The 27,842-nt window shown below is 37.9% G+C and overlaps 1 protein-coding gene across 4 annotated transcripts; it reads left to right on the top strand.

Annotated features, from left to right (window-relative positions):
• The first annotated feature begins 16 nt into the window (after positions 1-16).
• Positions 17-26,534, top strand: WARS1 (tryptophanyl-tRNA synthetase 1). 4 transcript variants are annotated; one of them, XM_050897569.1, is made up of 12 exons: positions 68-104; positions 1,636-1,691; positions 4,527-4,743; positions 5,848-6,055; positions 13,568-13,676; positions 14,567-14,686; positions 15,267-15,449; positions 16,784-16,884; positions 18,150-18,262; positions 19,355-19,528; positions 23,195-23,335; positions 25,146-26,534. In XM_050897569.1, exons 3-12 carry the CDS (start codon positions 4,630-4,632, stop codon positions 25,302-25,304), a joined length of 1,422 nt encoding a protein of 473 aa, XP_050753526.1. In that variant the 5' UTR covers positions 68-104; positions 1,636-1,691; positions 4,527-4,629; the 3' UTR covers positions 25,305-26,534. The 4 variants fall into 4 exon arrangements, with proteins under 4 accessions (XP_050753527.1, XP_050753525.1, XP_050753526.1 ...); XM_050897570.1 differs by lacking the exon at positions 1,636-1,691 and having other exon boundaries at positions 17-75; XM_050897568.1 differs by lacking the exon at positions 1,636-1,691 and having other exon boundaries at positions 50-104.
• The last annotated feature ends 1,308 nt before the right edge of the window (positions 26,535-27,842 follow it).

Genomic DNA, 27,842 nt, shown 5'->3' with positions numbered 1-27,842 from the left:
TGATGCAATGGCAGTGACAGAGGAGTGGTGAGGAGAGCTGAGCCGAGCCGGGTCGGGCTGGGCTTCGGCGAGCGGGTGAGGGCCGCGCCGGGGATGCGGCCTCGGTGAGAGACCCCGGCGGGCGGGAGACGGGCTCGTTGGGCGGTTATTGCCGCCCCCGTGGCCGGTGCGGGGCGCTGGGGGGGGGGGGGTCTCTGCTGGGCACATTTCCTCCATCCCTTTGCGAGATGTCGATGCGCTTGAGGGCTTTTTCCTCCACTGCCTGCGGGGCCGCAGCTCCTGTGGCTACATCGCCAACGAGTCAGGAGAAAAAAACCTTTTCTCGGGAGGGGGGGGGCTGGGGGGGGGGGGGGAGGCTGGGGGCCGGGGGCCGGCCGGCCTGGTCGCTGGAAAATGCGGCCCAGCCCGGGGACGGCAGAGCTGGCGAGTGCCTTTGCCGTGCATGGGCAGGCGTGCGGTAGGTAAGTGTTGCAGGGCTCCAAGGTTAGAAACCTTAGCTTGGTGGTTAATTTTATGCATAACCGTTCCTGTACAAGAGCTTAGCTCTTAACAGCTGTAGCATAGTAAAGAGTCATATTGGACTTTCTTCAGATGAGAGTGGTTGAGTGGTAATATTATCATCTCAGGGAATAGTCTTGCACACTTTTATTGTATTTTCATACATAAATTGATGATTATCATGACTGGGAAGGTAGGTCTACTATAAAATGTAGTCTGTGTTGGAGTACTTCTCTAGGCATGTTTCACACGACATATGTGTGCACACTACCTGCTTTAATTTCACTTTTCATTTTTTGTTTTATTTCCAGGAGGCAAAACAGTTTTAGGAACATAAGTGCTGTCACACTTAAATTCACATTCTTTCATTCACTCATGAAAACTTTTTCGGGACTCTTGTATTACTGTTGTCTTTGGAAGTCTTCATTCTCAAGTTCCCATGTATCATTTTTTTCCTACAAATCTGTTTGCATATGGTATCTAATGTGTCTGGGACTGTTAGTTTTCATAATATCAATAAGAAAGCAAGAAAAAATGTCCTGATAAAATGCAGAATATCCAGACGTTTCTTTTAAATGGTTCACAATTGCATTTATGAATTTCAAAAGATAAAGACCTGTGTTCCATATTACTGAATTCCTGGCTTGAATTCCACCAGCAAATAAGGACAGTAGTGGGGTAAATGGAGATAAGTTTTAGGTAGCAGTCAATATCTTTTTCATTCTCTAATTGTAATATGCTCATCTCTTGTTGCAGTGACTAGATTACTTTTGCTGCTTCTTAATGAAAATGCACCTTCATTTGGGATCCTTTGCTCAGCTTAAATCCATAATATTCCAAACTTTTTAAAGAGTCTTTCTGTTTACTGCTCTCCAGTATATGTGCTCAGTCTCAGCTGTGACATTTCAGCCTTTCTGAATGGAGGCAATCTATCAGTAAGAATGTACATTCAGGAATTAAGTTAAAACACCAAGTCACAATTTGTTTTACACTGAAGAATAATTCTTGTTTACCTTTTTCTATTTTGTAAAATTCGAAGCCAGTAAATATAACTGGCATATTCCTACAGAAAGGGTGTGTGTTAATCTTCATAAACATTTTCTAATATGAATTTAGTCTATATACTTTCTTTTCCAGTTAAATATCTCGTGCCCATGAAAAAGAGGAAAACACTAGTATCCAAATAAAAGAATGTAAGTAAGTTGTAGGAATACATCAGAGAATTGTTTCAATGCGAATATGCTTCAAATTACGTCTTTAAAATAACACTGTCAAACTGCAAATACTCAAGCTTGAAGGGATCAAGATTAGGTTAAAAACTTAAGTATTACTGATAATACATTAGTCAGTCTTATTTTAGTCAATTATGTAATCTAAGTATGGTATCAGTGTTAATAGACTAAGCAAATTAAATTAGCAAGTGGATGTATACACTTCTCAGCTTTCTCACGGTATTCAACTGAAGCTGAAATCTGGGAATATTGCAGCTGTCTGACAAAGAAAGCCTTAATGATAGATATGTTTTGGTAACCAGCAGGTTACCAAATCAACCTTCTTAAGTTTTCTAGGCAGGTGAAGGCTTTGTACAGTGGCAGTTTAAAGATATACTATGTAAATATAACCAAGGTTGTGATTAGGCTGATTATTTTGTAGAAGGAAGGCTTTGAAATACTGCTGAACAGCTAATGCAACTATTATATGTTTTTGTTTCTTCTTTTTTAATTCTGGAAAAAGGGAGCCAAATGAACATGTATTTTTATTAACAGCTTTTATGATTCACTTCAGTTACATATGTGTCTTGTAAACTCTATCTGTTCATGCTTCACGCATAGCAATGGATCAATAATATGCTAGGGAGTCTCTCCAGAGAGACATAATCCTTTGCAAGTCAGTAGGACTTTACATGGGCACAGAGTTCTTCCTTCATGGACATGGGCACGGCATGACAGAGAATGCTTAGGGTGAATGTTGTGTTTCCAACACACCAACATTTGCAACTCAGTATGAAATTAATTTACTCTTTCAACTTGCATTGCATTTGTCACTATCACATCTGAATACAGTGCATTCAGTTTATGAATTAAGATGACATCACTTTCCTCAAGTTAAAAAGCTATACAATAGCTTGGGTGATTGCATAAATTGACAACATCAGATTGTGAGGCAGCACTTCACAACCCTGGCCAAGTGGCAATGATAGTTTTCATGGAAAATTTACTTTTCCCTCAGTTCACTTTTGTCATTAGGATCTGCACTGTTATCTCATTTTAACAGTCTCAGGTTTTATGAAATTGTTGTATAATTTTCTGTATGCTTCTCTGTGTACCTTGTTATTGTGGTATGTTCCTCCCAAATGGATTCATTTGAGATAGTTGCAGTTTCACTTACAATGTTGTTTTTCTGACAGATGGTGTCCTCCTTACCCATTTTTAACACTTATTTTCTTCTATGTAAATATGGCAAGCTCACTATAACCAGAACCATAACCGTTTTAAAACTCTCTTCCCATATCAAGTTAATGCTTGTTTATCCTCAGTTGTGAATATTTAAACAGCATGATGCTTGAATTTTTGCAAAAAAAGTGATTCGGAGCATATGTACTTCTAAAGACCTCATCATTTTGTACAGAGAGCTGCTGAGCATGAATAATTTCTGAAAATAAGGATATCTTAAAATAAGGAATTCTGCCTTTGCAGTTAAAATGAGGTTTCACTCATGGCAGGTTGATAACAGATTCACTGGATTTCTTAGACATAAATAAAACTCTATCTTTTGATCAGAGATTATCTGAAGACAATTTATTAGGTAATTTTAGAAAAAATTAGGGAAAGAAATTGGTGGGATACCATGAATTGTTGTGCCACCTTTATGGGAGGCATATGTAGTAAAGTATGAGTTAATTCAATGCAATCCATGTTACAGGAGTTTCCTGTTTTGGAAATTACTGAGAGGTGTTCAATGTATTCATTAAAATTAAGTACAGCAGAGCTTATTTGTAACATTTTAGATTATAACTGATGGGACAAAGATCAAGATATTTCTGATGTAGAGTGAAAATTATTTTAATGCATTTGATAACAGAAACTGTATGCTTACTTAACATTTTAACAGCATTTTTTAACTTTCTGTACTTTCTGTGTTAGTGTACTGTAAACTATGCAGTTGTAGTTTTCCAGAGTCTTGGTTGCTGTTAATTAGTAGACTGCTAAGTTTCAGATTATGTTATTGTTAATATGTACAGCGTAATAGATGTTAGCCTGGGAGAGAAGCCCGTTTGTGGAAGCATAGGATCACTGTGCTAGGAAGCTCCAGTGATCAAGGTATATGTTGGACATAGGAGGACTGCTGTGTTACTGTTCTCGGCCATCTCATCTTCTTAAGCCATCTCCTAGGGTTATTTTTCCTACATACTGCTGAGAAACAAATAGTTCCTTAAATTTACAGCCTATTGCTTACCTAAGGTTTGATTTTCTTTAGAAAGCAGCATTTCTCACTAATCATTAGTATGTTTTATAACCTCTGGAGGAAAGCAGTAAAGAAGATGACTAAGCTTTTCTCTTGTATATCTTTCTTTGGGCTGAAGTACTATATTACGTATATGAAGACAAAATTCCATATGATAGTTATAAAAATCTCATTATCATTCAGAATCTGACAGGGTATCAAGTAGTGCAAAAACATTAAGTAATCAGGAATTAGATAACCTCTACCAACTGTTCTGAGATGCTCTGAATCGTATGTATATTTAATTACTTTTACTTTTGTCAGGAGTTTGACTTTGAAAAGGTGTTCTAGTGTTAAATACGTAGACAAACAACATTAAGAGTGATCTCTAAATTTATTTGGTACTCTTGTCAGTCTCAGTCCATTTCTGTATGAAACTGAAGCTCATTGTGTTAATGTCTCCACATTTATCAATCTGATATGAATAGAATTAGGTATGGGGTCAGTATAGTTTTTATATTCTTATTCTGTTCATCTTTAAGATATACATGAAAGAATAAAACACACTGTTTTTTGCCCTACAGTTCTCTCTGTTGTTGCTGCTGTTTTGAATCTACAAGCTGAAGAATTGGAAGACGTTAAATTTAGTTGAATTGCAAATAAAGAGATAGTTTGCAGTCTGGCAAAATGGCTGATAGTCTGAACTGTGATTTGAAATCTCTGAGTCCGCTTCAGCTGTTTGAAAGAGTAACTGAACAAGGAGAGAAAGTCAGAGCACTGAAAGCAGGAAAAGCACCAAAGGTATTTCCATTTCATGCTTTGAATGCATCCTTTTTCAAGTTAGGTCTGTCTTTAAGTGCTGAAGAATATGATTGTTCTGAGATCTATTTTGTATTGCAGTAAGAAAAAAATCTTGTTAAAAAATATTTATGTCCATTCTGTGAACTGTGGACATACCCGGAGCAAGGTAGTCACTAGCAAGAGCAAAGTTTTTACTCCTGAAGTAAGAACAGAGAGTCATAGACTTAGAAGTCTGCTTCAGCCAGTTGCCATGCTATGTGACAGGATCCAAGGTATTTGGTTTTCAAGTAAAATTTATATCACTTGCATTCTTCCTTGGTTTTAGATGCTTAATTAAAATCTTTTTCTCCATGCATTATTGTACACATTAGCAAATATGTCTTCCTGTAACTGTACTGACAGTCCCTGCTTAATCTCTCTTAAGTAATTTAGTAATTTGCCATTAATTTCAAGTTCCCTATTCCGTCATCACTATGTTGGCAGAGAGCTCAGTTTTAATATGGGCTCTCTTAGTGTATTGCCTGTGGGAGTAAGCCTTGAAAACTGGGAGTCGAATAGTGTTAATCTATTTATTGCTTACATGAAATTTTACAATAGCTTTGTATGAAAAAGGTCATAACCATGAAAGTGGTAAAGAACTTTCTGTTCTAGTTTGTATTCAAGTCTGTCAATGAATTGTAATGAATAAATTATTTTAAGATGAGCCACTAAAAGCATTGTAAAGTAAATTAGATAATAATTCATATTATATTTATATATCTTAGAAATTTGTGCTTAAAATGTTAAGCTTGTCATGCCTCTGAAAAGCAGGCAAGCATTTTTTTTTTTCCCCTCGGGCAGAAATTGAAAAGTGAGACAGAGATGCTTTAAGTATCTTGGCAATGGTGATGCTCTAAATTCTGCAGATTAGGAAACAGTTACTTGCTATTTGCTTTTCTTTTACCTTTAGCAGTGATGCTGCAAACATGTCAATAAAGGCTTAGAGTTTATGAATAATGCAATTCAAGTCAAAGCATGGATGCGGGATTTTGAAAGGTTAGGACATTAATCTAATTGTCTGTCTTAAGTATGATAAGTCAAACAGGTTTTTTTTCCTTTATTCAGGATGAAATTGATGCAGCAGTAAGGATGCTGTTATCATTAAAACTGTCATATAAAACAACAACAGGACAAGATTATCAGGCAGGCTTGCCTCCAAGAGATCTTGTATCAATAAACAATGGTACAACTAAAGAAGAGGACGAGGATTTTGTGGATCCCTGGACTGTGCAGACATCAAATGCTAAAGGCGTGGATTATGATAAACTCATAGGTATAACTCTTTCTTCACTGCTACTAAGGAATTTATGTAAAGTGATCCTAATGGCCACAAAAACAGCAAGGGATCATAACAAATCCTGCTCAAAACCGTCATAGGTAGCATTTAATTTATGTCTAATCTTAGCATTCGCGTGTCTAAAGAATTTGCTGTAGGAGTTGAGAATGTCCCAGGCAGGGGTTTGCCTTGGAAGACTTAAATACTTTGCAAAGAACTTTTCAGTTTAAAATAAAAGTTTTACTTGCAGTTTGTTTTTTGGCATAAGGACTGTTATTAGAAGTTATATTAATGAAGACACTGTGACTGAGTATCTACATCTTTAGTGGCTGTGATGCAGAACAACTAGAGCCTAGAGCATTCTGGCCAGGCTGTAGGATTCTTCCTACCATCTCTCCACATCTGCCTTGACTTCCAAATTAAGGAGGGCAGGGATGACCCAAAATTAATGCAGAAATCTGTAAGTGTAATGACTTCTTCAGAAGACACACTACCAAGCAGCCAAGTGCTGGCTGGGATGAAGAAGATACAGCTCATTCAAAAAACACACAATGTAATGGAAAATATTTTAGACAGCGGTGTTACAAAACCTGCAAAGTTTTGTAATTTAAGAAACTGGTTTAGTTAATTTCCTTATTTGTTTTACAGTCCACTATTTTAATAGCTTGTTTGAGTCTAGTATAGAAACAGGTGAGAGAACTATTCATTAACTTTTACTATATTTGCTTTTTTTTCGTTATTGTCAATCTTCAATTCATATTTAGTACCTCAGTTGTACCTTGCTGGTTTCTGCTCAGTAGCTTGTTTCTCACAATAGAGCATACACCTGTATGTGGCAGTAACCATATATTTGCTTTTGGGAGCTCAGTTGCTAGTGTCAGCATTCTTTTAAGTCTGTGTGATGTTATTGTAAGATCATGTCAAATGTATGTGCATATTGGGTTAGTCTGCAGAAAGTAATAGGAGAAAGAAAAACTTGGAGAAGCGTGCAAAGAAAAACATACGTTGGTGCAGGAGAAGGAAAAAAGATAATTGTTAGAATCTGGAAGTGGACAAGATCTCTCAGCTTGTTACTTGTGTAGGAGGTATGGAGAAGGTTTTTTGTTATCTTGGGGGCGTTTCTAAGTCTTGTAGAAAAGTGGGAAGAGTAGAATACTTGTGTTGGCACAATCTCAAGGTCTTTATGAGAATGACTAGCATGACTTCACTGTAAATCAATTCTCTAAAGCCATGTTAAAGCCTGACAGCAATACCCTTTTTTCCACTAACTGTTTGTGTACGTGTGTGTATGTATGACCTTTTGATATACCCTAGAGTGGTGGGTTAGCTAAAGGGTTTTTACTTATTTACACTACTAGCAGATTGGGGAATTTGGTGGATGAGTCATTTTGCTTGTTCTAAGTGATGCGTTGGAAATTTTTCAGAGAAGAATGCTAGCCTAGCCACTTCAGGAAGTGAAGCAGCTACTGCTTGTTATTGATGAACTTCCTCCTTTTCCTCCTCCTTTTAGAAATAATAATAAAAAGTATTGTCCAAGAACTTGACATCTGATAGCTCTTACCATAAAGGAAGTTTTTGTGCCACCTATAATCTGTTTATTTACTCATGGTACCAGGGAAAGTTGCCAGTGTGCTTGTGTTTATTCAAACATGGAAGAAATGAAAGTGCTAAAAGCACTATGTAATTGAAAGGGATATTCTTCTCAAATGGTTGTTCTAGACATGCACTTAAGTGTATGGTTACACAACAAAACAGCCTGAAGATATTCTGGGAAGAAAGGTTCTGTTAGCTAAGTACTAGACATGAACATCCCTAACATCCCTAGAATTTTTGTTTGTTTGTTTGAGCATGAGCAAAGAGCAGAGGGATGAGTGAGAAAGAGCTTTGTATGCTAACCATGCTGATAATTCAGTGAGCTGAATATTGCAAATGATACAAAATGGTTGAAGTTGGCAGGGATTTTTGCAGATCATCTAGTCAACTCCCCTCCTCAAAGCGGAGTCAACTAGAGCAGGTTGCTCAGGACCTTGGCCAGTAGGATTTTTATTATCTCGAAGGATGGAGATCCCATGACCTTCCTGGGCAACCTGTTCCAATATTTGACCATGTGCACAATATGAAGGTTTTCCGTATGTTTAAATGGGATTTCCTTTATTTCAAGTTGTGCCCATTGCCTCTTGTCCTTTCACTGGGCATCACTGAGAAAAGTCTGGTGCTGTCTTCTTTATTTCCCCCACACCTCCCCTAATTGGATATTTATACACACTGGTAAGATCCCTCCTGAGCCTGCTCTTCCCCAAGCTCAGCAATCCCAGCTCTCTCAACCTCTCCTCGTATGTCAGATGCTCTAAGCCCTTCATCTTCATGGCCCTTTGTTGAATTCACTTTAGTATGTCCATGCCCTTCTTATGCTGGAGCCCAGAACTGGACCCAATACTCCAGATGTGTCTCATCAGTTCTGAGTAGAGGGGAAGGATCACCTCCCTTGACATTCTGGCAGTGCTGTTCCCAATGCAGCCCATAAGGTCTTTGAACTTCCAATGCTACAGAAGCGCATTGCTGGCTTATGTTCAATTCCTTGTCTACCAGGACCCTAGGACCCCAAGGTCCTTCTCTGCCAGGCTGCTTTCCAGCCAGTTTGCCCCCTGTCTGTACCAGTGTATGGAGTTATTCCTCCCCAGATTTAGGACTTTGCATTCCCTTTTGTTGAACTTCATGAGATTCTTGTCAGCCCATTTCTCCAGCCTGCTGAGGTCCCTCTGAATGGCAACAAAACCGTCTGTTGTATCAGCTACCCCTCCCAGTATTGTTTCATCTGTGAACTTGCTGAGGGGTGTAATCTGTCCCATCATCCACATCATTAATGAAGAAGTTAAACAGTATGGCGCCAGTATCAACCGCCTGGGGTACACAAATAATGTTAGGCTCCAGCTGGACTCTGTGCTGCTGGTCACAACCCTTTGAGCTTGGCAGTTCAGCCAGTTTTCAGTTCACCTTACTGTCCACTTATCTAGTCCAGACTTCATCAGTTATCTATGAGAATAACATGGGACATGGTGTCAAAAGCCTTAGTGAAGTTGAGATAAACAATATCCACTGTTCTTGCCTCATCTACTAGGCTAGTCATATCATCATAGAAGGCTATTAAGTTGGTCTGGCAAGATTTCCCATTCATAAATCCATCGAGACTATTCCCAGTCACCTTCATGTCTTTAGTAATGTTTGGGAATGGTTTCCAGGATTATTTGCTCCATCACATCCCCAGAGATTGAGGTGAGGCTGGCCGGCCTGTAGTTCCACAGTTCCTTCTTCTTGCCCTTCTTCAAGGTAGGAGTGGTATTTGCTTTCTTCCAGCCCCCAGGAACCTCTCCCAGCTGCCATGACTGTTCAAAGATTATTGAGACTGGCCTGGTCAGTAAAGTTACTGTGTAACGAATAGTAGGTTATTAGTTTTCTGTATGCAAATATAACACGGCAATGGCAAAGAGGAAAAGTACACAATAAATTTTCAGCAAATGCAAATATACTTTTGAAAGTGGCAGCTCTCAGGAGTTCTTACGTACAGCAAGTTGAAAGCTGTCTTTTGGTAAAAGCTAGAACACTAGAGATCAAAAGCACGCTAGGAATTTTTTAAAAGCTTGTTAATGAGTGGAGACTGTATCCTTGTCAGAAGCTGTTTAGGAAGGCAGATTCTTTGTGGATAGAGAGCCTAAAATGTTTTGAACATCCTCATAAGAGGAATAAGAGGAAATAGGTAGGGAAAAATTATCCAATTTTTTAACAGGAAAGATGAAGATGGGCAAAGAAAAGGGAGTTGTGCAGTCTGTGAATGTTTAATAAAGATATTTAGGCATTTCCAGTGGAGTGTTCTATATCTCAGAGAGCTTTTAATCACTTTCTGTGACAATATACAAATATTTCTAGGGTGACTAGCCCCAGTTAATCTGGGGCATTCTCATGTTTTCTGTTTCTGTAAGATTAGCCTCTTACCAGTTACTATTGTTCTGTTAAATCAAACAGTTTCATGTTCATTTGGTCTCTTTTTAGCATTCATCTAGATTATAATTACTTTGCCATTTTGTAATGCATTTTATTTGCTAGGAAGAAATTCATTCAGTAATTAAGGTTTGCTTAGGACAAGCAGATGCAATAACGCTCAGAAAACATACGGATTAAAGCACTGGTTGCTGAATCGTGTACCAGCATTTCTCTGTTTTGGTGATATTTATTTTAATGGGTCAGTGGATGGGCCTAGTGCTTCCCTTGTATGATATCCTGCTTGATTCACCTGGAGTGAATGAACAATTGTAAGCAGGAACTTGTTTCCCATTGGATAATGGTGCAGACACCAAGCTGAGTGGTGTGGTTGACATGCCTGAGGGACGGGATGCCATTCAGAGGGACCTGGACAAGCTCAAGAAGTGGGCCCATGTGAACCTCATGAGGTTCAGCAAGGGCAAGTGCAAGGTCCTGCACCTGGGTCAGGGTAACCCCTGGTATCAATACAGGCTGGGGGATGAAGGCACTGAGAGCAGCCCTGCCGAGAAGGACTTGGGGGTACTGGTGGATGAAAAGCTGGACATGAGCCAGCAATGTGTGCTCGCAGCCCAGAAAGGCAACCATATCCTGGGCTGCATCAAAAGAAGCGTGGCCAGCAGGCTGAGGGAGGTGATTCTCCCCCTGTACTCTGCTCTTGTGAGACCCCACCTGGAGTACTGCGTCCAGCTCTGGAGTCCTCAGTACAGGAAAGACATGGACCTGTTGGAGCGTGTCCAGAGGAGGGCCACAAAAATGATCAGAGGGATGGAACACCTCTCCGATGAGGAAAGGCTGAGAGAGCTGGGGTTGGTCAGCCTGGAGAAGAGAAGGCTCCAGGGAGACCTTATAGCAGCCTTTCAGTGCTTAAAAGGGGCTTATAAGAAAGATGGGGACAGATTTTTTAGCAGGGCCTGTTGCGATAGGACAAGGGGTAATGGTTTTAAACTAGAAGAGGGTAGATTTAGACTAGATATAAGGAAGACATTTTTTACAATGAGGGTGGTGAAACACTGGAACAGGTTGCCCAGAGAGGTGGTAGATGCCCCATCCCTGGCAACATTCAAGGTCAGGTTGGACGGGGCTCTGAGCAACCTGATCTAGTTGAAGATGTCCCTGCTCATTGCAGGGCGGGTTGGACTAGATGACCTTTAAAGGTCCCTTCCAACCCAAACCATTCTGTGATAATATGCCTAGTTTTCCCTCCCATTTAGTCATTAATTCGTACTAACTTCAAGTTTAATGACTATATACAAAACCTTGTAGTAATGTTGTGCATAACCAGTAATTCTAGAAGAAAATGAAATGGCTATAGAGGGTCTGGAACAGCAGAAATGCTTATCTCCAAGTTGGTGCTCAAATTGGATATATTACCACTCTTCCTTCCTCTCAAGATTGAGTCTTTCTTTCAGTGAGGATTCCTGATTTTTGTTTATGAAAGGCTGTTCAGTGAATAGTTCATATAAAAAAATGAAAAAACAATTCACATAACAAACTTAAACACACATCCCTGTTTTCAGCCAGAGTGTAGGAGAGGAACTCCCTGTACTCAGGGCTTCTCAGCATCCTGGTGCTTCAGGGTACATGTCGGTCTGACTCTTCTGTCGTGTCCCTCATAAATCGCTTGGGAGCACTGCAGTCTCAATGATTAGGATGGCCATGGCTTTAAATAGTCTTTTTTGAGATGTATGCAAAGCCTTGATGGACTAAAAATAGCCTCCGTGCTGTTCTTCAAGAACCTGTGCTGTAAAGGGATGGAAGGCCTCTTTCCTTTCCCTTTTCTGAGGAAGAAATTAGTCTAGTCTAGTATAATAAGCCCAGAGTGTCTGAATACTTGGCTTTTCAAATTATACCAGTGTGCTTAACCTGCAGGGGCAACAAGGAATATTAATTTTCTTTGTAAAATGAGTTGCATACCCAAGGCAGTACATTGGCTAACCAGCACAGGTAGAGAGCTCTGCCTCCAGCTGGAATCAGTCTCTCTGTTGTCTAGTGGTGTAAACTGTTATGCTGTCCAGCTAAGGATCGTTACCATGTGCAAGTATGTAACATTAGAAGCCTACCTACTCAGGTAGAAAGTTGTAGTCTTTGGAAGGACATTTCAATTAATTACAATATTCCTGCAGGAAGGCTTTTAATGTTACTTGCTTTTGACATAAAAAAGAAATTGAAAAATTAGAAGCAGGAACATGCATAAGGAGGGAATTCAAAGTAAACCTGATTCTCTGTGGGGCATTCAAAGTGATTGCTGTGTTTTACACAGGGCAGAAGTATAGTAGTCACGTAAGTCATAGTTTACTAGCTGCATAATGAATGGTTTAAAATTAATTTCTTTGCTTCTGGTTTCCTTAGGAAACTGTCAAGATATTTGAAATTTGTCAGGTGTCAGCGATATGTTCCTGTGGAATGATTATTTCTTATTACAGCTAGGAAGACCCAAAGTGCTTCTCCCATGTGGACATGTGTCTTATAACCATGGAATTTGCCAGTGTAGTCTCTCTTTAATAAGATAGTTGGAATAGATGGATCTAGATATTTTGTACATATAAAATGTATCTTTACATCCAGAGTCTCTGTTTTGTTCTCTTGAATACTTTGGCATTTCCAATAATTAACAGTGCAAGTTGTTCTAATGTTGAATAGAGCAGAATAGTAGCAAAGAGTAGATTCTTGTCTAGATTTTTTTGATCAAATCCAAATCATGGAGCATGGACCTGCTTATTAGGGTCCAAGAATTGGGACGGGAGTATAGGAAGCTTTACTGAAGAAATAAAAGACTTCCCCAGTTCAGTTTTATTGGGAATAGGAAAAAATACTGCTATTTCACTGTATCAAAACTTTTTTTGAATGAAATTACTACATCTGAAAATGTTGTTTTATTAATCAGCTGATTTCCCAAACCACCAAGTAATAAGTCTTACTTGATTGCCATGAAGAGTATTATGCATTACCTTTTCAAGCCTCTTGAGGGGAGCAGTGTCTGTAATCATATCCCTATAAAAGAAGAATTAAGTTTGCAGAGGAGTATTTGGGGCTGGAAAGTGAAAAACCGTGTGATCGGAGGGCAGAAAATTTAGACATCAAGAGAGGAACATTCGGAGCCTTACAGCCATTTTTATCCTATGGGTTACAGAGGCCAAGTTATTGACCTAAGTATGTTTCTTTGGAATGTTTTTTGTTCTGAATATCAATACTTCTGTTATAAGGAGACTGCAATTATAATCAGTCATGGATGGAGCAATACTACATGTTGTGAATAGACTGGGCCTCCAAGCATAGAGTTAGTACTGGAGATGACTGCTGGAACTTCAGGCAAGAATCAGGAAAATCTAGCCATTTTACCTGAGACTTGAAGAAGGAGATGTCCTTTTTAATCTAGGCTGCATTGGTATGTTCTTGGTAATCCAAGATCTGGTTGTAGCTATGCTATGCTTATTTTTTGTTTGTTTTTTTTTTAACATTTTGTGATTATAGTTCGGTTTGGCAGCAGTAAAATTGACACAGATCTGATCAATCGAATAGAAAGAGCCATTGGGCAAAAACCTCACTGCTTTCTACGTAGAGGAATCTTTTTTTCTCACAGGTGAGTTTTTCTTGTTTTAGAATTCAAAAAGGTCCCATTATGTAGACTTTTTGTGAGCATTATTGGGAAAAACTTATGACTAGCACAAGACCATGTTCTTTTATACCAAGCTAAACCAACTGTGTCATTTGAAACTAGCAACTACTGCAGATTTCCCCTGGCAACATCTGAGACCCTTGGTTGCAGGAGTTTCTGATATGTCTTCACTAATCCCAAATTGAAGAAATGTGCACAGAATCTTTGCTTTGTACAGGATTCATTTTGACTCTACGTTAGCAGCCAAAGGCATTGGCCTAGCAGAGAACTCCAGGGCTCATATGGTGTCACTGCTGATTTCAACAAGGGTCCACGTGGCCTGTGGACCTATGCATCTGTATTGTTACATAAAAAAGGCTCAGGGAATAATCTTAAGCACCAGCCTGCCAGTCATCTACACTGTTTAATTGTTAGCATGCATGAGCTTTTGGGCTATGGCAGCTAGCACATTTCAAATAAGTGCCTGAGAATGATTCAGGGCATAACCTCCACCAGAGACCATTCCAAGCTGGTTGGTTGAACCTATTTGGGAAATGATTCCCAGCTCTGTTTTACTAGGCCTTTTAAAATTACTTAATTGGATAATAATTTCTAAGTTGCACAATTTTTTATTTTAATTTAATTTTTAATTTAATTTTTCTTTGAGGGTTTTTTCATGGAGACTGAAGGAGACAATACTTTTCTTTAAAAAATGAACAAACAAAACCTTTTTATTTCTAGGACACTTGCCATACTATATTTTATTTATAAATAAGTTTGGCTTTAAAAGCACTCAAATTTTGCATAGAAGCTTTTTGCTGTGGATGTCTCTTCCTAAAGAGTTGCATCATGTTTTCTCTGTTTTTTTTCTTTAGAGATATGGACCAAATCCTTGATGCTTATGAAAATAAGAAGTCCTTTTACCTTTATACAGGCAGAGGGCCATCCTCTCAGGCAATGCATGTTGGTCATCTTATCCCATTTATATTCACAAAGTAAGTTATTTCTACCATTTGTATTAATCAAAACATTTTTTTCCTAAGGAAATATTGAACGTGGTTTATGGAACTGCCAAAATGATACATTGCAAGGAGTTCTGTTTATGTGAGGTGAATATTAATGAACTTAAACAATGCGATCTTACCTTTTCACTAAAATGATCATAATCCCTGCATCACCGTAAAGCCCTCTTCCTTGCACCCTTAGCCCTGTGGCACTCCAAGTTTGTGATGAGACTCAGTAAGATTACTCTATAATGCAGTGCCTGCAGCAGCAGGACACAGAGGCATTGGACTCAAGCTAAAAGTCTCTTTGAATTCTGTTTCCATTGCAAATGGTGACCCCTGTCATATGTACAGGAAACAATGAGTGTGAGTCTTTTTTCCAGGTAAGTTGTCATTATAATCTGTATAAAATGTTTATTCTGCTCACATAAACATAACTGCATATGCATACAAAGAGAAGAGAAGCAGACCTCTTTATATACTTTTGTTAAATGTATAAAAAAATTTTAGCTGCATGACTTATGTCTTCATTTTAACTTACTTAGAGATAAAATCTTTCTGCTTTTATTAGGTGGCTGCAAGAAGTATTTGATGTTCCCTTAGTTATACAGTTAACTGATGATGAGAAATACCTTTGGAAGGACCTGACAACTGAGAAGGCACATGAGTATGCTAGAGAAAATGCAAAAGACATCATTGCATGTGGTTTTGACATCAATAAAACCTTTATATTTTCTGATTTAAACTATATGGGGTAAGTATAAATTTCTTTAGGGCATTGTAATGAAAAAAAAGTGTCTGTATTTTCTCTCCAACTTTGACAGCCAGCAATGTTTTAATACATGTATCTAAATTTGAAAGCTTCAAGACAAGTTTTATAACACTTAAAATAGAATTTTTCTGCTGTCTGACATTTTATATATATACTATTGTCATTATCCTGTATAATAAATGAATAAATACTTGTGTGTGCAATGTTTAAATTTAAATTATGAAAAATATATTAAACCAGATAAATGGTAAAAATACCTAAACCAAGAAACACCAAGAAACCTCCAGATTGATTTGTTTAAGATGGTATCAAAATCTTTGAGATGTGTTTACACTTTATCTGCGTTAATGAAAGGCATTTCAGCAACTTGTTGTGGTCAATTAATTTAATAATACAGCATGAAAGATTATTATTTGAACTTTGAGTAAAGTTTAAAGAAGATTTAAGAAAAAGAAACTGCTATTGGAACTGACTTCTCAGAAGGAAGAATTTTTATGGCAGAGTTCAGAACTGAAGTTCTGGGCTTTGTTCTTCCATGTGGGGTGATGAGCTTCCTTAAAGACTTGGATGAGAGAATATATATTTTGGAGATGAACTGTATAAAGTACAGCCCCCAGAACGTGGAGCCTACAAAGCAGTTTTTCCTCCTTTCACTCCCCTGACTTTCCTGCCTTAGAAAAGTTGCATTAACACAGATCTGCCCTGTGTGGCTGAGCAAGGGCAGGTCAGAAATGCTGTTTCTTTTCCTTTAGCTCCTCAGCAGAAATAAAAAAGGAAGAAGTTGCTGAGCTATTTTTGATTTGGAAATGCTGCTGCTGTATTTGGTGACAGAGAAAGTCCAACCAGGGAACTTAGCCTGTAGAAAATGAGAATTTGGAGGATTTGAGCTACTATTCCTTTGGTGAACCACAGTGTCCTGTATGGGATACAGACTGGGGATACCAAGGAACACAGAAGGCATGATCCATTCAGGTTGCCTGAGTTCACAGAGAAGCATAAGGATAAGTAAACTTCAGGCTCCGTGAGGCATTTTGGCACCATTTCCAAATCAAAATATTTCTGGGTTTAGACAGTTAACTGTGACAAAAAATGTTTGCAGTAAATGTTGGGGGGGAGAGAAGAATAAACTTTCAAGGCATAAAATTATTGTTTGTAAATAATTCTCTAATTATCATCTCAATGGGCCACAAAAAGTCCAAAACGGTGAGATTTAATCGTGCAGGTTTTTTGACATTCTCAGCTTTTGGAGTGAAAGTTTTTACCTACGCTTTTCTGCTCTTACTTCTCGTTTTATTTTTCCACTTTCTTTCTCACAGGACAAGTACTGGATTCTACAAAAACATCATCAAAGTTCAGAAGCATGTTACATTTAACCAAGTGAAAGGAATCTTTGGCTTTACAGACAGTGATTGCATTGGTAGGAAACAATATGAATTACTAGAAGTGATGCTTGCTTTCACTCTCTATGGCACTATTTAAGTAATAATTTAAAGAGATTAGTATCTGCCACTCATGAAACGGACAGAAAAAGCAAGAAGATCCATGTTTCTATGCTGATTCTAAAAGGTTGTTATTGTGGTTCCTTCAGTATAGAAAACACTTTACAGTGAAATTTCTAGCATAATAGCTACCTTTTTGGCCTTAGTAACAGCAAAGTACAAAACACCAACGTTGAAGTGCCCAGGATAGAGAACTATTCCTTTTTTTTTTTTTTTTTTAAAATAGAGATTGCAGCTATAGTCAATTATGCCTCCTAGAAATTTCTGTGCCAAATTTATATAGAAGCTTTTTCTCTTCAGAAAAAGTTATATTAATACACACACATATATACATATATGAAAAAAGTTAAGGAGCGCTCAAAAGCCTAATTATCAAGGTGCTGGGTAACTGTCTTCCATTTACTTCACTGTGATTGCAGGTTTCTATCACATTGGCCAAAAAAAGATTCTGTGTCAAAGATGGCATTAAAACCTTGGCATTCCTGAGCACTAACATCATTCTTGGACCAGTAATTGGGCCAGTGACAGCTTTTCAGCCTTCACTGTAGCCAAGGAACAGATTCCTACTTCTGTCTTAACAGTGTTATAATAAAAGTTGATGTTGAGATAATGACTTCATTACATGTTTGGAAAAATCTGCTGTTTGCTTTCTGTTCCGAGAGGATTTTGATCAGGGAAGCAGGTTGGTCACTCTGTGATTAAGCACTGTATAAAAAAGAAAACGAGGCACATCTGAGATGTTTCACGAGTACAGCATGCGTATAGCAATGATTCTAAGATCTTAGAGGGGAATTTGCCTGATAAGTAGCTCTATAGTCATTCTCTCACAAAGAGGAAAAAAATGAGCAGCTCAGAGTGATGATATAATCAATTGTATTTCTGAGAAGGGTAGATAGTTCAATGATGAAGAGAGTATGCGCTGATGAACCTTTTCTGGAACTTTTGTGATCACAGCCTGCCTTTTTTCATTAGTTGCTATGTTAGTTGAAGGTTTGTTGATATCATAGAAGGTAAAGATGAAAAAGTTTCCTCAGATAAGGCAACGCTGCTTGTTAAAGATAGATGCTGGTCTTCAACTGAGTATCTGAATGATTCACTTGTGCATTTTACATATTTCAAAAAGTTCTCTCTATTTATCATTGCTTATATTGGCTTCTCAGCTTTTCCAAACGTTGTTTTCTAGGAAAGATCAGCTTTCCTGCCATTCAAGCTGCTCCATCCTTCAGTTCATCATTTCCACAGATCTTCAATGGCAAGGAGAACATTCAGTGTCTTATCCCATGTGCTATTGATCAGGTAAGAGAACCTATGGTTTTCATGGATTTATTTTTGTAATGTACCATTCAAGCTTCATGGTGGTATATCGAAATATCTGTAAAACATTCCTGCAAGCACCTTTCTGAGGCAGAAGCTGCAAGAGATAAAAGGATGTTGTGCTGTGTCCTGACAAAGATGAAGGCTTAACCCAACAATCACGTATTCATGCATTACTCATTCTTGCCAGTCTGGGATCTGTCTTGATCTCAACCCAGTTCACAGTGAGCTGACATCTATGAAAGCAAAGACAGTAAAATCTATGCAAAAGTATACTCACATGGGGGTAGGAAGAAACTTTTGTCTATCTCCGTGGTAACTAGGACAAGATGTAATGAGGTTAACTTGCAGCACAAGAGATTTATGTTGAACCATAGGGAAAAAACTTCTATCAGTAAGAATAAAGAAGCATTGAAGTAGTTTGCCAGAAAGGCTGCAGAACCTTAACAATTCAGATCTATACAGAGAGGATGGGAGAACATCAGCTACAAATGACAGTGGTAGCATCGTTAGTTTAAATAAGTATTGTTTCTAGGAATCAAATCCTGCACTGTCTGAATCTCTAGCTATTTCAGTCACGCAGACAGTCACTGGAACATGATGTAATTACATTCATCAGCCACAATATTATGTAGTAATATTATTGCAGTTGGTTTAAGTCAGAACGTCAGCACAGCACTACCAGCTTGATCACCGTTTTAATTCAGATTCTGTGCTGGTGGTTAAACACTTTGGGAGGAAGCTTGCATCGTAGTCTGCATCCATCTCCAGGTGTACTAAGCACAGTTTTCACAATTATTTGAATTCATGTAAACCTTTGTAAATAGGCCTATTAATTGAGGCAATTGGAGTGTACAGCAAAACTATGGAAATGAAAAAAAGGAATTTTGTTTGTTTGTTCTTCTGGATGAACTGGATTGGAAGTAGGTTCTGGAATGTTTTGTGGGTTTTGGGGTTTGGGGTTTTTTTTTTTTTTTTGAGACCACCTGTTAAGGGATGAATGAATCAGCACAAATCAGCTTTTATATCACATTTTTCAACTTTATTCTGTGCTTTTATTGATGTTTGTTCTAGGATCCTTATTTTAGAATGACCCGAGATGTAGCACCTAGAATTGGACATCCTAAACCAGCCTTACTGCACTCAGTCTTCTTCCCAGCTCTGCAAGGAGCACAGACAAAAATGAGTGCTAGTGACCCAAACTCCTCCATCTTCCTCACTGATACACCCAAACAAATCAAGACAAAGGTAAGAACCTGCAAAACTGGAGAGCACAAAGCTTTATAACAAAGAGGAGTGGTGGCCCTCACGGTTACAATGGCAATTTTTTAATGTTTTCTTTGAACATATCTGCATCCTTTCTCCCAGACGTTTCATTGCAAAGCATCTTCAGGAATTAACCAAGTTATGCAAATTTAGCTAGACTATCAAATATAATCTTTTGCCTTGCCAACAAGTCTAACAGTACAAACGCTAGCTAGAATAATATACAAAACATCGTGTTTGTTTATCTGATACCTGCAGAGCAGTGGTGTAAGAATAAGAGCTGTGGAGGCTCACGCTCTAAAAATAAATATTATGTTGCCAGAGTTTTGAAATCTGACAGTCCATGATGTAAATCAAATAAACAGCGCTTTCTCTTGACTGTCTCTCCATGCTGGAAGCACCAAGTGTCACACAGTGGCAGTTACAATACAGGTCAGACTTTTCCTGCTGCTTGGGGATCTGCTGCTGCCATGCACTCCTCCCTCCAATTCACAAATAAATATTATGTTGAATTTCACCTAAGTTTTGGAAGGGGTATTTTCTCCTATCTGAGTATATTCCTAGTGCCCCTTCTAGCTCAGATGAAAATCCCTCTTATCCAGTGTCAGATGATTTAGTTTGGCAAAAGTTTACCTGTGTTGTGGTATTTAAAAAAATGAATAAAAATTAGTCTTTGGAAAAGGATTTATAGGCATGATAACCAGATATGAAATAACTATCTGTCAAAACAAGAAAAAAGATGTCTATGTTGTTTCTGCTGGGTGGGATTGGATTAATTCTCTAATGGTTAACAAACCCATGTATAGGTCAGATTCTTCTGCAGTAATCTCATAATGATTCATTATCTTACTGTCGTGGTTTAACCCCAGTCAGCAGCTAAGCACCACGCAGCCGCTCCCTCACTCCCCGCCCCCAGTGGGATGGGGAGGAGAATCGGGAAAGAAGGTAAAACTCGTGGGTTGAGATAAGAATGGTTTAATAACTAAAGTAAAATATAATACTAGCAATAATAATAATAATGAAAAATAATAATAATAATAATGAAAAGGTAATATAACAAAAAAAAGAAGAGGGTGAAAAAACAAAAAAAAACCAGTGATGCACAATGCAATTGCTCACCACCCACTGACCGATGCCAGAGCAGCAATCTGCCTCTCCCGGCCAACTCCCCCCTGTTTATATACTGGGCATGACGTTCCATGGTATGGAATACCCCTTTGGCTAGTTCAGGTCAGCTGCCCCGGCTGTGCTCCCTCCCAGCTTCTTGCACACCTGCTTGCTGGCAGAGCATGGGAAACTGAAAAAATCCTTAACTTAAGATAAGCGCTACTTAGCAACGACTAAAACATCAGTGTGTTATCTACATTATTCTCACACTAAATCCAAAACACAGCACTGTACCAGCTACTAAGAAGAAAATTAACTCTGTCCCAGCCGAAACCAGGACACTTACGTAGAAACTGGTTAAACAGTACTGTTTTGAAGAAGTGGAATTCTTCATGTGTTTGAATTATAATAATTCCAGTTTATATGCACAGTTACACAGTTGCTTTTTTAAAAAAGCCTATAATTTCAGAATAGAGGATACATGGTTGGTTGTAATGTTGGTAATACTCTTCCATTTTTTCCTGGCAAGTAGTTAGTAATCTGCAAAAAGATCCAAGATGCCTTATGTCCAGTTAATAAGTCCTATTTCTGCTATCCTTAAACTAGTTGGAAAAATAACAAAATAATTCTAGCTACTTAGAATATAAAAGGTATAAAGAAAAAATTCTGAACATTATGTGAAGTATTGAGTAATGGAGGACAAACAGATTTATTTCAGCTTCTGAAGCCCATCAGAAAGAAGTCTTTATGGAAATAGAACTTGAGTGAAAGACCAAATATTGTTATGGCCAATAAATAAAAAATTAGAGGTGGAAAGGTGACTTTGGTGATGGATGAATGTTAAAAAGAGAGTGCCACTGCTGCACAAAAAAATTACTCCTTACAGCATTTTTCAGATCACTAGTGCATTGCTAAGTAATGAGGTTCAAAACTTACAGGTAATAGAAGATGGAAAATTACTAGATAATTGGGAAAGGCTGAGAAGGTTCTGGGAAATCTAAGGAGATGAACGACAACATTATAATAAACTATTCTTATTTCACCTATCAACACCCGATTACAGCTCAATTATTTGCTTGTTTTCCTAGAAACTGTTATTTAGATTCTAAGTCTGTATTAATTCAGGGAAAAGATCAATGCATCACTGATATGACAAATGATAAATCATTGAAACCCTCAGTCAACGAGTAGGTGCCAGAATATGTAAAAAATGAACTTGAGATTAATATAGGAAACATTTTGTATAAAACAGTAATGTGCTTTCACCTGGCATATTGTGTTTAATCCCTCTCACCTTAGTAAGAAGACAAACTGTAGAGACGAGGGACATAGAAAAAATTTCATACAAAGACTTTCAAAATCTAGTAAGGAGACAGGTTAGGAGAAGTGCAAAACAATAGGTAAAAACGTAGTTTTGCAGATACTGAGACAGCTGTTCAGGCTGTCCTACAATGTAAGAATAGATGTAATGTGACAGATGGCAGTTTATTTTCTTAAGACGTTCAATAGTGCATCATTTTTGTATGTAATTTGTTGCCACAAGACATCGTCTGTAACATGGTGGTTAGAAAGATTCAAAAAAGCACTAGACAGTCATACAGATGATAACGTTCAGAAATTGTAAATATATAACAGTTCCTAGGTACCAGAACTAAAAAAAAAAAAATCTACTTCATATGCATGCGTGTCTCTTGGCTGGTTGATGATGATATCTGAAAAGATACAAGAGCCAAATGAAAGCTCAGCTTATGGTTGAGAAATACTTTTTTCTTCTTCCTGGTAATTTATTTTCTTTAAATTTGTAGGAAGATTAGCATCCTCTGAGAATTCTACACATGTATAAATTTTTCAAATGGGCCGGTGGTTTCTGAATTTACTGGGAATGGGATTAGCAGATAGATCTATTCAGCAGTGGAGTTCATCTCCCCATAGGAAGCTATGCTTAAGAAGAGGGGAGGAGAGTCAGCAAGTATTCCATTTTTAGACTGAACAACTAGGCATTTGTCTAATTTTAGCCATTCTAGCCAAGGGTTTGTAATCTTTAACTTTGCTTTCTGTTGTTTGCCTTTTCCCTGAGAAAAGGAGGAGACTAGGTTCTCTCTAGGATTTCTTCAAAAATTCTCCATGCTTTCTTCACCTCTTTCAAAATTAATTTCTTGATGAAGTGAATATCTTATTTTTTTCTTACATGAAGTACATTTCCCATAAGCACAAATTCTATCCAGCAGGGCAACTGCTTCAGCAGAAGGGACTTAAAACCTTTTTGACTGAATCTTGGGTGGATTATTTTTTATTTTTGCTTCATTTTTGGTCTGGTTATGCAGTTTGGGGAGTATGTTTATAGCCATTTTTCCCTGCTGGCTTCTAATGACCTCCTTTTGCCTTCCTGCTTCAGTCCTGAGGCTCTACATTGACTTGCCCCACTCACCCTTCAGCTAGCCCTTAGTATAGAATTTGGAGGATCGTGATACACCTCTGTTTACAATATAGTAATCCAGAATTTAGTAGAAATTACATCATAAAATCATTATGTTGTTTCAGATCAACAAGCATGCCTTCTCAGGAGGCAGAGATACTATTGAAGAGCACAGGAAGTATGGAGGTAACTGTGATGTTGACGTATCTTTTATGTACCTGACTTTCTTCCTAGAAGATGATGACAGGCTTGAACAACTGAAGCAGGTAAGTAGCCAAGATGAAGATTTAATATTATTCATTCCTTATTGTGAGGACAAAGCTGTAACTAAGTCCTCCTATTAACCTTCTCCAGCAAGGTAATTGTGTTGTTATTCTTGCGCTCTCCATCCCTTACAAGTTTCAATATTAAGACCTCTGTGTTTGTTTGTTTGCAATGTTTGTCTTTCTCACAGGTCAATCTAACTCTTCTGTGGGGAAAAAAAAAAAAATCCCTAGTATTTTCATAAGGATCTCTGACACTGTGTAGGACAATATCTCCCCTACTTTTCAAATGAGGCCACCTTAGGATTAATGTTGTTTTAATTGTGTAATACACTCTGCCTGTTCCTGATGTGCAAGGTACCTAAATACTCTGCAAAATTACAAAAGCTCATGTCTAAAGCTTGCTGGTTTTTTGTTTTTTCTTATCACAAGAAATGCAGTAGCCATGAGGAATTGATTCACTGATCGCAAGCAAAAACTGCTTCATATAAGTTGTGTTTTCCTTAAATCTATCTGGCAGACTTCTGTCCCCGGGGGTAGTAGCAAGACATTTCACTTCCTTCAGCTATATGATCATCATCAATACTAGGCAGTGTGCGTTCTCTGGAAGGCAGTATCTGTAGTTGATAGTACCCATGTCACATCGGTTTATCAGCTTTGTCCTACTGGGAACAGCTGGAAGAAGGTCGAGAGCTACAGTTTCTTCTCCAACCCCCTACTCTTTCCCCCACAAGAGCTGGGTTGGATAGCTACTAATCCCCATGCAAACTGTTGTAAATTTCTTATGGAAATCTGGAGCACATTTGAGATATTGAGCAGTTTTCCATTAGTCTCCAACCACTGCAACAATATCAGCATAACTCTGCTACAGAGCTCAAGCCAGCAGCTTGCTGCAATGCTGCCTCAGAACCAGATTAGAGAACATGAAGTCACTGCTTATAGTGACATTAGTGGAACTGTTTCAATTATGGTGCCAGAGGGAGAGGCTTTCAGAAGTGGATACTCAGAGAAAACAATATCAGTGTTTTTATAACAAACAAAAGAAAAAAACTACCCCCAAAAAAACCACCACTGAAATTACAACAATCCAGTTCATTCTTGTTAACTTATTTTGCTGTTGCTGAGTGAGCATCAGCAACAGTTGCACCTTAACTTGGTATTATGAATGACTTAATGACAAGGGGAGGTGAGATTATCATGTTTATTGCCATTTCAAATCATAGTCTAATGGCCCCACCTATGGTTTCTAACCAGGGCTGAACCAGTCAGCTGTTAGCCTGTGCTTCTAGCTAAAGCATTTTCAGTATCAGAGCAGTTGAACAGATTACCAACTGTGAATATGACTACTAGTGTGAACATAGATTCTGAGTGGTTTTGCTATAAAAAGGATTCTTTAATCACATCTAATCTCTTACCCAAATGCAATGAGAGAAAAATACGAGAATTTATACCTTTTATTGCAAAAAAACAGCGTAAGGTGACTGTTTATTTGAACTGGGATTCTGGGGAGAAAAATATGCAGTTCCCTGCAAATAATTGCAGGATTTCCCAGTTAAATTCTTGTGAATGTAGCTTATTCAGCCCATATAACTTGTCACATATGAAATTGCCCAGCTGCTTTAATCTTTTGAAAGGCAACAAGCAATTTTGCAAGTTACATTTTCAGAGTGATACCACATGATCTTCTAAGGCATGTGCTTATTTTTAAGACATCCAAATCTGTATTTGCTAGGGCCAGGCTTTTAAAGAAATACTTGTCACTGAGTCTTTTTCCATATAGCACCATATTTAGCAATCAACACTTTCTTGACAGGCATACACAAGCGGGGAATTGCTCACAGGGGAGCTGAAGAAGGTTCTTATTGAAACATTGCAGCCCTTGATAGCAGCTCATCAAGAGAGACGGAAGCAGGTCACAGATGAAATGGTGAAGCAATTCATGACTCCACGGAAGTTAGCTTTTGAATTTTGAAGAAATGCGTATGTAACTTACCACTTGATAAACCAAAACTGAGTAATAGTTATATTCTGTTGTATGTCATCACTCCCTGGTTATGTACAGTCTGCAATCAATGCTTTATAAATACTGCTTTTAATGAGTTAATTACAGTGAACGTCAGAGTACAGGAAAAGTTTAAAATAGGACTTGTATCTATTTAAAATCAGAATATACAAGACAGAATTGCCCAATCTTGCAGAAAAGCATGTCTGTCAGCACAACACTATTTTATTGTATTCTATGTTGAAAATATAAATAAAACTTCCATTTTGATGCTAAAGCCTAACTTGTAAATTGGTTTAGATGTGTTGGTAAGAGGTCGTATCTCAAACTAATAACTAGTAGCTCCATTTTCTTTTGTCCTGTGTACCTTGGTTTACTGGACTGCATGTCCTTCTGGGCTACTGGGAACATGCTGCACACAAAAAGATAGTGAATGTTACAAAGTAGTTTACACAGTGACTTAGGCCTGGGATCGAAACAGAAAGAATGGAGATCTGTGACTTGAACATGGGAGAAAGAATATCAGGCTGGTTTTGCTATCATCTTCCTCTTTGACCTGGGGCAAGTTGCAGAAATCTCACTGTACTTTCATTTCTGCGGCTATTTAACAGGTCTGACTGCCTCTGGAGGGAGGAGGTTATCACAAGGTTATAAACTTTCTTCATATTCTCAGGTGGAAGATAGTATAGAAATGCAAATTTTAGTTTCTAGTTATAAAAAATACCAAGTGTTAAATCATGCTGTGAAAATGAAGTCGCTGCTGGACACAGGGATACTTCTAGTGCTGTCTGTTCTGTTTTACTGCACGGAGTCATTTGAACTAGGATTACTTATTTTAAGATGTATTCCAGTGAGAAAATATACTTTCTTAAAATACCTCATGTAATAATTAAATATCTCCTTTCTTAAAAAGAACTTCAATGTCTTTGCTATGATTTATGGAACAAAAATTCAAATTATTAGCTAATTTGTTTTACTATGTACAGTGCTGAAAGCAAACTGTTAGATCTGTGTTGTATTGATAAAGAATAGGAAGTTGCTAGCCCAGACATAGTCTTATCTACATCAAATAAAAATACCTTTGATAACACAGATGGGTATTGATGTGTGGTATTTGCAAATCATTTAAAAGTATAAGGAAGGCACTTGAATGAGGTGTGAAAGATTTAAACTTTAACAGGTTCTGTACTGTGGAGCCTAGTGGACATACATCAACTGTAGCATTCTTTAAAAAAAAAAAAAAAAGGAAAGAAAATTAAAAACCAAAAAAGCACACTCTTAATTTGACTGTAAACCTTTGAAGTCAGCTGATTACACTTGGTTGAGGGAGAAGTTTCAAGGGTGAGACTTCTCACTGACTTCAGTAGACCTTGGATCGGCCTGTTAGTACATGAGAATGTGCTGGGCTATTTGTGCTGCCTGAAGCTGGTGCCGCTGCCTTCCCACCAGTAGCGGTTCTGTAACAGCGTACATGTCCTCTCCAGCAATGACCTTGCATGTCCGAGATGGGAATGCCTGTGTGCCAAGCTGTATATGAATTGCCCCTGTTAGTTCATGTGTGTGCAAGGAATCAAGGAAAGACTGAAATGCAAGGCAAGTTTAGTCCTATTGCACGCGTTTCAAACTTGTGCTGAAAATAGCAATGCTTAGCTTTTGTCTTTTTCTTTACAGTTCACATGAGCTGGCATCACTCATCTAATGCCATTGACTTTAACGTATTCATGTTTACCAGCGACAACCCACAGATGTAGTATCTCAGTGCTAACAAGTATTAACAATCAGTAGAAAAGCTTTTTTTTTTTTTTTAAATGGTAGAGCAATTCTTAGGGAAAAAAAATAGCTTCTTAAATCCAGTAGTAAATAAACTAATTCTTGGTGACTTTGGACTTTAATGATGACCTTCCTGTTCTTGCAGTCTACTCTTTGTCATCTTTAAGCTATACATAAAAGATAAGACTTAAATTGACTTTTAAAGGGCTTTTACAAACTCATAATGCAAATTTGTTCTTTAAAATATTATGTGCAGATTTGTCCTGCAAGATATATTTCATTAACTAAGAACTAATTTAGTTATTTAGTATTTGTTTACTGAGCAAGCACCTTACTCAAGTACTCTTGACAAATTCTTACAAACATGCTTCTGAAATGATACAGTTTCTCAGAGGAGTCTTGGCAAATTCGTAAATCTGGTGTAATTACAATTCATGTCCCAGAGTTATTTAAAAGTCAAGACAAGGCAGTCTTCAAAAGCATGCGTGAAATGTCTTAAGAAAGTTATCAGGCAATGTTCATTACATTTTTCCTCAATTTGCTCGTATTTTGTTCATCTCACTAATAAAAATGTAGATAAAAGTTTCTATCAAACTTCTTTGATTTTACTCTTATTTTTAAAAGGCTTAATTTACACTTGCTCTATTTTTGACCTCTCTTCCTACCCTTTTAGGTGTTGATTTAGTCATCTGATGGAGCTGGTCCTTGTTTTGATGTCCAGTGCCTTTCAAGTAGTGA

The sequence above is a fragment of the Gymnogyps californianus genome, chromosome 5 (genome assembly GCF_018139145.2).
Source record: "Gymnogyps californianus isolate 813 chromosome 5, ASM1813914v2, whole genome shotgun sequence".
NCBI classification, from domain to species: domain Eukaryota; kingdom Metazoa; phylum Chordata; class Aves; order Accipitriformes; family Cathartidae; genus Gymnogyps; species Gymnogyps californianus.
Note: the sequence above shows the minus strand (reverse complement) of the source record. Positions and strands in the feature narration are given on the sequence as shown.